The 12,449-nt window shown below is 55.1% G+C and overlaps 5 protein-coding genes across 5 annotated transcripts; 1 reads left to right on the forward strand and 4 right to left on the reverse strand.

Moving 5' to 3' along the window:
• Positions 1 to 36: 36 nt before the first annotated feature.
• LTR77_004055 (uncharacterized protein) lies at positions 37 to 1,287 on the reverse strand (the record flags this gene model as incomplete). The annotated part of the gene is made up of 4 exons (XM_064801309.1): positions 37 to 603; positions 749 to 846; positions 911 to 1,175; positions 1,231 to 1,287. The coding sequence occupies 4 exons, from the start codon at positions 1,285 to 1,287 to the stop codon at positions 37 to 39; spliced, it is 987 nt and encodes a 328-aa protein (XP_064659939.1).
• Positions 1,288 to 2,043: 756 nt separating this feature from the next.
• Positions 2,044 to 4,431, reverse strand: LTR77_004056 (uncharacterized protein; the record flags this gene model as incomplete). The annotated part of the gene is made up of 4 exons (XM_064801310.1): positions 2,044 to 2,746; positions 2,842 to 4,130; positions 4,184 to 4,208; positions 4,283 to 4,431. 4 exons carry the CDS (start codon positions 4,429 to 4,431, stop codon positions 2,044 to 2,046), a joined length of 2,166 nt encoding a protein of 721 aa, XP_064659940.1.
• An 816-nt stretch (positions 4,432 to 5,247) lies between these two features.
• On the forward strand, positions 5,248 to 6,611 carry LTR77_004057 (uncharacterized protein; the record flags this gene model as incomplete). Its single annotated transcript, XM_064801311.1, has 2 exons — positions 5,248 to 6,355; positions 6,451 to 6,611. 2 exons carry the CDS (start codon positions 5,248 to 5,250, stop codon positions 6,609 to 6,611), a joined length of 1,269 nt encoding a protein of 422 aa, XP_064659941.1.
• Positions 6,612 to 7,236: 625 nt separating this feature from the next.
• LTR77_004058 (uncharacterized protein) lies at positions 7,237 to 8,260 on the reverse strand (the record flags this gene model as incomplete). Its single annotated transcript, XM_064801312.1, has 3 exons — positions 7,237 to 7,615; positions 7,672 to 8,054; positions 8,102 to 8,260. 3 exons carry the CDS (start codon positions 8,258 to 8,260, stop codon positions 7,237 to 7,239), a joined length of 921 nt encoding a protein of 306 aa, XP_064659942.1.
• A 1,107-nt stretch (positions 8,261 to 9,367) lies between these two features.
• Positions 9,368 to 10,496, reverse strand: LTR77_004059 (uncharacterized protein; the record flags this gene model as incomplete). The annotated part of the gene is made up of 3 exons (XM_064801313.1): positions 9,368 to 9,914; positions 9,972 to 10,330; positions 10,386 to 10,496. The coding sequence occupies 3 exons, from the start codon at positions 10,494 to 10,496 to the stop codon at positions 9,368 to 9,370; spliced, it is 1,017 nt and encodes a 338-aa protein (XP_064659943.1).
• Positions 10,497 to 12,449: the final 1,953 nt, after the last annotated feature.

The raw sequence follows: 12,449 nt of genomic DNA on the forward strand, positions 1-12,449 counted from the left end.
TTGTAGGGTGTGTACATCTATCAACTTCATTCAACCTCACTTCTGCTCCAACAACCACTGCACTCCTCCAACAGAGTCTTCCACAAACTTCTTACTCGCATCCATAGTTGGCAACACACTCCAGAACCCATGCGGCTGCCCGGGATACACCAACATCTTCGTCTTAATCCCATGCTGCTCCCTCATCTCCCTCTCCACAATCAACGCCTCATCTCTCAACGGATCTTGTCCGCAGACCTGAAATACAGCTGGTGGCAACCCTTTCAGCCCCGTGGGCCACAGCGCTGGAGACATGAGCGGATCGTTCCGCTTCGAGACGTCGGGGAGGTAGTTGTCGATGAAGAGATTGCAGGCCTTTTGGCTGAGAATCGGCGCGTTCCTGTTTTGCTCCCAGGAGTTGTAGTCCGGTTTCCAGGACTCAGGGATGTATTGATGGGAGACGTAGAAGGGGATCATCAGGAGGGTTCCGGTGATGGGTGGAGAGAGCTTCTCATCACGTGCCATGAGGCTGATGACGGCGGTGATGTTGCCCCCGGCTGAGGTTCCGCCGATGACAAAGCCTTTGCTGGGGTCGGCGCCGAGGGAGGAGGCGTTGGAGGTGGCCTGGGGAGGAGTGTTAGCTGTGGGTGGGGTAGGGAGAGAGTGAGAAGTACCCATTTCGTCGCATCCCAGCTATCGTTGATTGCCGTAGGGAACTACGATACCATTAGCGTCTTACAAACCAGTCACCGCCTTTCAGAACACTCACCTTCCATTCCGGAGCAAGGCGATAGTCCACGTTAACAACCACAGCACCCAGCTTCTCCACCACTTTCCTGGCAAGCAACTCCTCGTTTTCCAACCCGCCTGCACAAAGCCTGCGTTAGCATACACACTCAATATCTACCGTTCGACATAAGACAAAACATACCAATACACCACCCCCCGCCATGGTAAACAACAAACATCGCACTCCCACCCTCCGGCTTCTTCTCCGGCCGGTAAGTCCTTACGGTAATGCTCTCGCCGTCACGCATCTTCACTTGATGTTCCTCCTCCACGACACCTTCGATCTTACCTGCGCCCATCTGCGCCGCGGTGGCGAGTTTGGTGCTGGTGATCCAGGCGCGCAGTTCGGGGATGCCGGGGAAGAGGCCCAGGTCGGGTTGGTTACCGCCCATTAGGTCGTTGACGGCCTGGTAAGGATTAGTGAGGTGGTCTGCACTCGGGAGGATGAAAGGGAAGTGTTACTTGGTCCCATTCCGGGTCCGGTTTTGCCAGGGCATTCCAGTCTTTGATGTCTGCCATTGCGTTCGTGTTCGACTGTGAGTTGAACAGGATTGGAGGGAGGGAAGCTGAATTGCTGTCCGTCCTTTATGCAGCAAGAGGCGAGCTGGCTGTAGATCTTAATACTGAAGTACGTCGTACACAACCGAGGCCTTAATAGCGATATGAGAACGAAGGAAATGTATCTTCCACGGCGCTGCAGTTGAGAGATTTTAGGATACGAAGAACGTTCAGTACCGGAGCACTTACTGCCTAAGAGCAGCCCTTGAGCTTACCAATGTTATCGTTGTTCGTGTCTGTCTACTGCCGTGAGGCTTTCACAGGTGAAGTGGAGCTGTCGACAGCTGCAGAAGCCGAGGTCGTGTTGCGGGTGAGAACTTTGATCGTAGAGGAAGCTGGAGGAAGTGGGGTCGGAGAGCAGGAGCCTCGTCTGGCAGACAAGATTTCAGGCAGTCTGCGATCAGAATGGCAGAAGTTCATAGGGCTGGCAGTGGTGTTAATCATACGTACGAACCCCCATCCTCCGTTGCTCTGTCCTCTCCGCCTACCTCATGTTCGTCCCGATCTTTGCAACTCCAACGACTATTTTCTCACTCCCACTTCCTACCGCAATCCTTCTCTTCGCTTCGCTCACTTCGCTCATCCTCCCTTTTAGCCTCCAATGCGTGCTGCTGTCTGAGATCGCTTGCATACAAGCACTGCGCAGCGCATTTTCGTCAGTTTGCACATGCAGCCGTCCACATAAGTCTTGATCTCGTAAACATCCCAAGGCTGGGCTCAGGCATACCCTCCCGCCAACTCCACAACAAAAGTCGCTTTCTCCCCCGCTTCGCCCAGATATGCCTCCAAGTCATCCTCGTTCTCGATCAGATAACTGTCTTCGTCACCTCCAGGATTCTTCACCACGCCATGCACTTTGTTAACGCTGGCTGCCCCTGCTTTGACCGTCGCCGCACTGTGCAAGGCGGACACAGAGCGACTGGCAAGCTTGCCAATCCACACGCGCGGATGGTGTCCCACCAATTGTGAGGAACCTGAGAGTCGGAAGTAAGCCGGGATGCTCGCTGGCGTTGCTTGCGCGCTCGACGACGTAGCTGCTCCGGTAGGGTTATGGGCATGACGGGGACCATGGACCGATTGACCATTTGACAGCGGGAGCGGATCGGCGTCGCGCTCACTGGAGCCCCAAGGGGCGGCCGTAGGCGGCCAGATCGGCCTGTCCAGTGCAGGATCGATTTCGAAGTTGATAGGGGGGACCATGTTCGCGATTGTCGTAGTGTGGAAAGGTGGAACTGGGTGACCGATCCAACTTGGGCCAGGAGGGGCCAAGGTGCGGCGAGGAGTAGCCGATTGAGGCTGATTGGGAGTAGTGGATGGAGCTGTGGCGACATTGTGCTCCCAATGCTCCAGTTCCGCCTGCGGCGTGGCCGACTGAGCGCCGGTGTCCTTGTTTCCGTACGTACGTGTAGGTCCTCGCTTCCTGTGAGAGTGTTATCAGTGGATGTTCTGTCGAATGTTCGTTCACAGAACAGTGCTCAATGGACGATGCAAACAAGAGTCTGTCGAGGTACTTACATCTTTACTACACGAGGAGCAGTTCCAGGGCCAGGGCCGTAGTTGTTTGCGGCTCCATATCTCCCCAACTTCGCCTCTGGGTTCGCTCTATTACGATCATCGCCGTACCGTTTGCGGGTGTCGCGATCCAGGACTTTGAGGGCACGTAGCTTTTCAGGATCGCCTTCCGCCATCACGCGCTGCAAGAACTCAGACCGAGCGTACCATCGCTGGCGAAGCTCGTCAACATGTCCGACGCCGCATTCAGCAACCGTCGTGAAGTGGTCTTCCTCGAGCACCTCGTAGAAGATCCGGCGTAGCTCCTTGGACTGCAATGGATCCAGCTCGAGGATGTTGTTCGCGTCAGCCATGCCCAGTGTCTTGTTCAACGTGCGGATACGCTTCGTCACATCCATACAGATGCAGTTGACTGCGATGTTCTTCTTGTCGAGATCCCCTTGTAGAGGATGTAGCACAGAGCTGAGGTATGCGTTCTGACGCACAAGCTTGTCCTTTACGGCTTGCCACTCGCCGTCTTTGCATTCTGACATCTTGGTGACGCCGTCCGCAATGCAGATGGCCATGAACTCCTCCCGGATTTGATTGTAAAGCTCGTTGGACAGATGCAAGAACGCCTTGCACTCATCCAAGCTGGTTTCCGAGCTGTAGCGTGGTTCGAGACCAGGAGCGTCCGGAGGCAGCTTACCCCATCCTCTGATCCGGCGGCGACGCTTCCGGGTGTGCAGCAGCTGTTCGCTTGAGGCTTCAAGATCCCTTGCACGCTGTTCTCGGCGAGCTGCTTCTTCGGGAGCCAATGGGGGGATGTCGGTTCGCGGTACCTCTGGTGCAAAATAGTAGGATCGAGGCACGACATCGGCTTCTGGCGCTGCCGCGTCCTGTGTGCTCTGGGTCGCCTCTTGCTGACTACACGGCTCATCAGTAGCCTTCCTCTTCTTCTCTCGTGGAGGCAAGCTCTGGAAGGCCTGTTCACCCCGTAGCATCAACCCATGCTTCTTGCGGAAGCGAAGGAAGTGGTAGTCGTCTAAGTCCCAGCCCTCCTCATTCACGGTGCCCTGGATCTTCTTCGCAGGAAGGTTCTTGTTAAACAGGTCTTTGATCCTCGCCAGCAATTTCTCCTCTTGCTCTGCCGACAGCTGGGCGCGTCGCGATGGAAAACCCCATTGCTTGAACTTCCTGTGGAACTGGTTTGAAGGCGGAAGTTCGGATTTTGGGATGTTGAAGTGATTCGCGAACCAGTCGACGATCTGGTTGCCGCTTAGCCTATCCTCGTTATAGAGCTTCCAGCATATCTGGGCGCGTGTCAGTCCTCTGTTCACCAGCGTAGGTTCGAAGTCTCTCCTACCTCTCGTTTGTCTTCCCAGTCATACCTGGTGATTGGGAGAATATTAGTATGTGCCAGTGCCTTGCTTGGGTAGGAGGCAATATTGCTGTTGTCACTTACTTCTCTGGCCTGCCGACGCGAACCATCTTGCGCCCCGTTCTCCGCTCTTGTGGTTGCGGCGATGGCGACTTCTCGGCCACCGTAGTGCGCGGGCGGTAGTGAGTTTTGAGGGGTTGATGTTTATGGACAACTCTTTGCTTCCAAGACATGAAGTGCGAGATCACGTGCCGAGCTAGCCTAGATTAGCGCCAACCACATCTCACCTGGAACGCTGCGGCTGGAACAATGTGAAATGTCTCCGCTTGACTTCTCCTTCACGACTCTGAGAGAGCACGCTCGGAAATGGTAGTTGACTGTACCAGGATCTCAACAATTCTTCCCCGAGATAACCTCGACCGGAATCAAGATGGTCGACGTTGAAGCTCAGAACGAAACACCCCCAGAAGTCGCGCCTCAAGCGTGCGCTTCATGTCGGAAGCAGAAACGAAGATGCGACAAGCAGCTACCGACCTGCTCGCTCTGCCGGAGGATTGGTCGGCCTTGTGATTACAGTGCTGAAAGCCAGTCATGCCAGCCTTCGACCGAAGATTTCGCCGCTCTTAAAGACCAGGTGGCCCACTTGGAGCAGTTACTCCGATCGACAACGCAAAGCGGCGGAAGCACATCAACTTCAAATGGCAGCGGTAGCGGTAGCACCGGCTCCAGTAGCATTAATGGGCTCAGCAATGGCACCAGTCCCGGCCTCCTTCTCTCACCCGGTCAACCTTCACAGTGGATTTCTCAAGGGCAGGTCTCCTTTCCCTCTTTGTACTTCCTGGACTCGAATGCTTTCCAATATGAGCGGTTCCAGATTCAAACGCCACAAGTAAAGGTGCCTCCCGGGGCATTGGCTGCGCTTGGAAACTCAGCTGAGCTGCGGTACCTCATCCCTTTCCAAATGTTACGTTCTGGACAATCTGCATTTAGTGGCAGCGTCCCTACTTGGGTGGTCATCTACTAATTACTTCATGTTTTGTAACAGGCAGATGATTGAACAATACTTCGCCACCGTGCATACCTACTTCCCTATCATCTCTAAGATACGCTTGTACCAGCACCTTGCGAACCCTCTACATGAACCAGGTGCTGACATCGCACTTCTGTTTCTTGCTATGAAGCTGGTCTGTGGCGAGGTACCAGACGGACAACCGCCACAGACACAGCTCTATCAGGATGTCAAGTCCTTCTACGGCTACGTAGAAGCGCAAAACGGCTTCTCGATCCAGCTGATCCAGTCGCTCTGCCTCATTGGGCTTTATGAGGCCGGTCATTGCATCTACCCTGCATCTTATCTCACGATTGGCAACAGCGCTCGTCTCGGCCATGCCATGGGCTTGCACGCACGAGGTGTACCGCAGATGATATCCAGGGCCACCACTTGGACCGAACAAGAAGAACGGCGGCGGGTCTGGTGGGGTGTCATCGTCCTCGACCGCTTCATCAACATCGGACATCGTGGTAAACCATTTGCGACCAACGATCCAGGTCTGGACAATCATCTTCCTACCGACGATACCGCCTGGGATCGTGGGCAGATGCTAGTCGCAGCACCGCTGTCACTCTCCGCGAGCCAGACCATCCAAGTGAGCCCTTTTGCAAGGACATGTCAGGCTGCTCACCTACTCGGCAAAGTAATCGCTCATATTGACGATAAGCACCTACCTCTGACCTACCGCTTCTCCGAAGCTTTGCAATTGAATCGCACATTACGTGCGCTTGCCGACATACTCCAAGACCAATGCGGGCCCGACAGCTTGGACGGCGACGTGGCTACGGCCGACCTATGCTCTTCAATGGCACTTATCTTTTCAGGCCTCCTGACTTTGTACGATGCTTACAGCTGCACGGAGCAAGCGTCAACGGCGCATCTGGCTGCAGATGGCACCGAACACAACAACAGCAACGGTAATGGCAATGGCGCCACTTTGGGTGAAGAGCAGCTTCAGGTACAGAAGGCCAGCATCGAAGGGCTGGAGGAGATAAGCAGCCGTGCATTGATCCTCACCCGCACCATGAGGAGGACTATCGATACACGTGGAGCTGGAACCATCAGTCCATTGTGCGTGGACGTCGTGTATCAGGCTGCCGCAAACTGTAAGTCAATCCTTGACCAGCGCATGCTCGAGGACAGCAATTCAACTTGATAGAGTAGCTTTGGCGGCGACAGATCTGACTGACACGTACAACAGATGCGTGGTATGTGCGGGAGTCGTCCGACCCATGGTGCAGCGAGCGCCTCGTGGAGCTCAAGGAACTACTGGTCCTGCTAGACAGACGCTGGAAAGTTGCTGGAGAATATCTGCGGATTGTTGAGGCCGCAGAGTTCTACCTTCAAAGTGCCATTCGTTGACATCGCTGATGGGAGATTTTGCGGCACCTGAGCGGTCTACGTCAATTCTCGAGGCTTGTGTGGGAGCGCTCAAAGTCAAAGTTCTCAATGAACATGCGAGGAGGGTGACTAGTGTGAGGCCCACAGGATCGGACACACTGACTGTTGCCAGCCTGCAACAATGATGTGCAGTGCAATCCAACCGGGCATACAAGTACTAAGGTTCGGCGAAGGAGACTGCCAGCACACTAGAAGCTGAACATAACGGGAGGCACCGACTGGAGAAGTTGTCTGTATACGCCAGAAGATGTGCCTTCCATTTGCTGAGGTGAGTTGACATTGCCATTACTGTACCTTGCTCCCATTCCCATCGATCTGTTATCCTATCTTTACATTCATCAAACAAGCTGACATCGATACAGTTCACTCTCTCAAAATCTACTGCTGCCGGGACGAAGTCCTACTGGGAAGCTCCGCAAGGCCATATCGGTCGGTCTGCGAGCGGTGCAGAATTGCCTATTCAATCATCAGCCTTTACACCGAACACAGACTGGAAAATTGCAACGCACGCATTATGGTACAATGGCGTGCATGGTGTCTTAACAGCTGCTACCACCTGTTCGCATTGCTGAATGGCGTGCTGCTCTTACCGGCCAAGGTGTTTTACGAAGTGCGGCAGCGCCATTGTCGTATACACGCTTGTCCCGCAATCTTCAAAGTTCACATGCGTGCTGGTCGATAGACCCTCCGCAACGGCGCTTTCTCGGTGATCCAAAGGGTCACCGCCTCCCCAGTAAGGACAGCGCAGCTCTTGATGGCCAACATCGGCGAACCCAGCATCCTTGAGGAATTGTTCCATGCTGTGCGGGTACGCAATAGGGAGCCCAGCTCGGTCGGACGCATCTCGGAGGTCGGTGTACCATCGCGACAGTGGGTTTCCGGACACCGGGAAGGGGAGTGGATCTGAGCGCGGTTCCCAGTCCATCTCGACGATCTCGATTACGCCGGTGTACGGCTTCAGGTACCTGAAATCATCTTGAGTCAGTCCGAGTAGCACCCTTGGATGTTTCAAAGGCCTCACCACAGCGCCCGTCGCAGCAACGCCGGCCAATCCGTCGCCCTGCCACAGAGCATCGAAATGTGGATGTAATCGAACGACGCCTCCTGCAATCCACCCCAATCGCCTTCGTTAAAGTCAACGCCAGACAGAGAGCGATAGTTCGGTGGGTCATGCTCGTATGCCGGCTGCACAAGGTCCATCGCTACCACTTCAGCGTTCGGATGCCTGCTGGCCATGTCGTGAGCCCAAAGACCCGTACCGCTGCCGATACTGAGGACGCGAAAGGGAGCCCCTGATTCCAGTCTGCGCAGTCGTGCGTGGTGGAGGTCACCTTCGAGTAATGTCTGCAGAAGTCGGTGAACATACTGTTGCCGTTGCGGTTCCGGCGGTTCTTCTTCCAGTGTCTAGAAGATGCGGTTGGCTCAGGAAAATGCGCAGGAGGTCGACCTACCTCGTATCGACAGTCCGCCAGCCAGTTGCCCTTCCAGAGGTAGTAAGGAACCGGGTAGTGAGCGAACGGGAACGTCAACTCATTGGGCATCTGGTCGGAGTCGTTGTAGCTGTGGTCGTTTGACTTCAATGTTCCCATTCGGGCGCTGGTGGCTTCCATTAGCATTCCAATCTAGACGAATGTTGTGTGGACTGACCCAGGATGCTCTCGACCTCTTCTGCTGTTTCCCGCCACCAACAATACCAGAGTATGTACAGAAGCAGTGTGGAGTAACAAGGATAATGACCTCAATATCAGCGAGATTGTTCGGACAGAAACACCACTCAATATCGGGACTTCTCACGTTATAAGAGCATTGACAGATTCATACTACCTTTGCCGCATCGCCTAGATCTGCCTGCATTTCCTCAATCCATATCATGCAGCTGAGTCTCGGGGATGAAGATGAGCTGTGCCGCGTCCCAAGCAGTCGGTACGCCCTAACCCAGCACCCGGGATGCACACTCGTCACATTCTCCGGAGACCTGTAGACCCCGGCGTGGCTTACAGGAAGCGGCGGTTAGCGCGCTTGCACCAGCATGTATCATCCGTTACTTGCTCAGCAGAACAGCCGCTGACAAGGGTATGAAGGCGAGTGCTCGTGCGAACATGACCCATTACCGTGGAACAACGCTGGAAGCGAATCGAGGCGAGCAGATTGCATTTCATAGTCGTCGGCATTGACTCCTTCGGTGCGAAACTCTCCAAGCGATGTAACGGTGTCTTCGCGCTCTACATACGATACTGCTAGGCATAGGACCGGTCCCCGGCCGCGGCTGTCGACCACGCAGTAGTCTTTGCATCCACCCTTCCACCCGCCCCTGACCATCGACAGGGAATGGGATCCTTCGTCGCTGCTGGAGCAGGTAGTGGACGCCCACGGGCCGGCAGATGTGGGCCAGACCACCAATGGCTTGCGAGAGAATGCAAGATGTCGAGATTTCTGTATTCCTGAACGCCGCGCCGAAATCATTCCTGGGTATATGGACTTTATAACCTGTCGGACCGAAACCAAGCGAATACACCAACGCCCCCAAACCACTTTTCGGTACCTTCAGGGCCGGATTGTTCGTCGTCCCCAGCGACGACGAGCGAGGTCAAGATCGCTTGAGAATGCTATTAAGAGATGCTTGACTGGCGACGTCGAGCAGACTCAAGGCTTGCGGGCCCACCATACGTGCCTGCTGCGATCAGTCATGTACTCAAAGTAGGTCCGCTCACATCCACTTACAGGTTGAAGTACACCGGGCGCCTTCGACTATTGCAGATGCGAGCGACGTCGGCGCATCGTTTCCGGACCTCATCGACCGATCGGGGCGGGTTGCAGTATTGCGTCAGGAGATACATCGTGAGCCCTTCAAGGTCCACAGGACGATTAGCACGGTTGGCGTGGAACTGGAACATGGCACCCTTGAAAAGATTCTCCATCTTCACCTCAGCGCGGTTGCCGTCCTCCTCGCGGATGTCGCCGTCCACAGGTGGCGGCACCATGTGAATGCGGAAGGTTTCGTGATGCGTCCTGTCGAATCCCGCGTTCTCCAGCATCTCCTCCATGTTGCTGGGGTATGTGAGAGGCCTTCCCATGCGGTGCGAAGCTTCCTGCATCAGGTGCCACCACTCTTGCACTGGACGGATCTCTTCCATCAACTTCTCTTGCCAGCGCTGGTAGCCGCCTGCCGCGACCAGCTCGTCGCGCGGAGGAGTGTACTCCAGGCGTAGTCGAGGCGTGAAGTCAATGTCGATGTGTTCGAAGAATCCCCCGCTCTTGAGATAGCTGGTGATAGTCAGAGTGGCTTTTCAACGAGACCAGGCTGAGAGTATCAGGACTTACTGAAAACACTTTCTCAAGTGCTGCTCCCAATTAGTCACGCTGCCGTTCAGGTGGGCGTTGCGGATCAGATCGAAGTCGTGAGGTCGAAGCGGCCATTCCGGCAAATTGAAGTCCACCGGTGTCATGATCTGGACGTTCGGTATCGCGACGCCTTTTGGACCGTCGGCCAAGTCGATACCTATAACATCGAAGTTGGGATTTGCTTCCCCGACATCGTAACAGAATATTCCAGTGCCACATCCAACGTCGAGAATCTTTGCCCGTCCCGAGGAAGCATCCAGAGGCGAGATGTAAGACCTTTTGTCAAGCGCATGATCGTGTATTAGACAATGTATCATGTCAAGCCGTTCCCACTCAATCTGGCCATGCGTTTGAGCTCATGCATACCAACTGAACTTGAAAGTTGAGCCTTACCTCGTCCCAGGGGAACTGGTAGGCGATGCCTCCGTTCACCATACAGTATCGTCGGCCTTCCCATTGATAATATTCAATCCTCAGATCAGGAGCCTGGTGACTGTCCCGCATGTCGCCGTTGGAATGGATCAGACTGCCGATGCGAGTTCTGTGATCTCTGTACGAGTGTTAATCGAGGACACCAAATCTCTTCCGGTTGTGCCAAGGTTACCTGTGGTGTCCGATTCCGTTCTGGTGCGGCGAGAAGACCTGCATTTGCCCAGGGTCGGCCGTTCACAGGGTAGTCGTCCGTTGGATGCAGATCCCAAGCATGTAGGTATCTTACAAAATCTAGAACAAATGTGACCGCCCGCAGAAAAGGACTGATCTGTACATGGATGACCAGTCGTCCGGGTACGGCGGGCTACATGTACTTATGAGGCACCCTATCGCCAACGTGGAGTTGCTGTACTGAACCAGGGCTACGGCGCGATGCATGAACCGTCCGGCAAGTCTGAAGCTTTGTGGAGACCGTGGTCCACCAGTCTGGCTGGGTTGTTTGGTAATGTTGAAAGTGGCCTGCTGGGGCGTACGACGAAGTTGAGACGACCGGCACTGGCCTCGAGATACAGCCGTAAGCCCTTGCGTGGCTGGCGAGTGCTTCGTGTTGCGAGAATGCGGTACTTCGGAGTCGAGATGGAAGATTCAAGGCCCGACCGTTCGGAAAGTGTAGGGCTTACACGCCAGCCGTACCTAGGCTCTAAACTAAGGACCTTAGTCTCGACCACATAACCATCTTGTCGGGACGAGCTTGCTGGGTGGTGGCCTGTGGGCGAAGGGGGGTGGGGGAGCAGATCACGGCAGCTCTCCGGACTGGAGCCCGCAAGCGAGCTCAACTCGCTGACCAGGCTACGCACTTCGTTAGACCTCACCTCTTCCATCCCGTGGCGTCCGTGGCAACATTCATCGCGACAACATCTATTGTGACCCAATGAAACCAAGCACTTGTCGTCTGACCATACCGTGACCGCGAACTACCAGCATGAACGACACCAAAACTTCTCCGCACGCTGGCGGATGGAACTAAGACTTGCATATGGAAACCGCGCCATTGGCTGTTTTCGCGCCACCCTGGAGCCCAGCACCCTTGCTCAAGCTCCAGGAACTGCAAATGCTCTGCACCACTGGGGTGTATGCAGGATCTTTCGTGGCACGGTAGGACCAGGACCTGGGCCAGATACGAGGTTGCTGATAGCTACTGTCCAGCTCCCTCCATCTTGCGCGACAACTGTCGAAACTTCCGAGCCAGAGCGGAGCCGCGATGACGACCTCGAGACCACGGATCACGAATAAGCGAAAACTGTCACACTGGGCAAACCCGATGCCATGGATCTGGTTTTCTCCCCTGGGTCCGTCCCCTGCAAGTGACCAGGTGGAGGTCCCGCGCGGGCAATGTTCTAACGACAACAGGTGACTACGCTTTGCCATCATTGGCATGGCGGAGAGTGATTCAATGGAGCTAGAGGTCTTCTCAGTAAGCGAGACGTTGCATCGAGTCCAAACCACAGTCAGGCATGGACGAGCACACAGCTTGGCTGGCTCAACCCTCTCAGCTGTTCATGCGCGCTGCGAACCGTCTGCCTTTGTCCGACAAACATTATGGACACAAGACGACCGATCTTGGATCCGGCAAACCCCACCTCTCGAAGCATGAACTCGCGGGCCCATCTTGCTGAGACTCCCGCAGGCACCCGAAGCAAGGGATGACCAACTCCTCGAATCTGGCTGAAAGTCAATGTGCTACGAAAAGCTTCCGACTTTCGCCAGCGTGATGACCAGCATGCTTGTCGTTCGCATGAAGCGGTTGCATTCGTGGTGAACTCCTGCCCGGCCGTGAAGTCAGCAATGTCCGTCTCCATGTTTGTCGGTTGGACGCCCAGCTCCATCGGTTCTTTGGTCTGCCTTCCCGTGCTCTTACCCGCCAACGGACCGCAGCGTGGCAGCCGCGGAAGCAGGCATCTGTGCCTGATGGTGATAACTACAAACCCTGGGAGGCGGAACCAGAGCATCGAGCTAACAAAGCCG

Source organism: Saxophila tyrrhenica, assembly GCF_035928015.1.
Source record: "Saxophila tyrrhenica strain CCFEE 5935 chromosome Unknown scaffold_6, whole genome shotgun sequence".
NCBI lineage: Eukaryota > Fungi > Ascomycota > Dothideomycetes > Mycosphaerellales > Extremaceae > Saxophila > Saxophila tyrrhenica.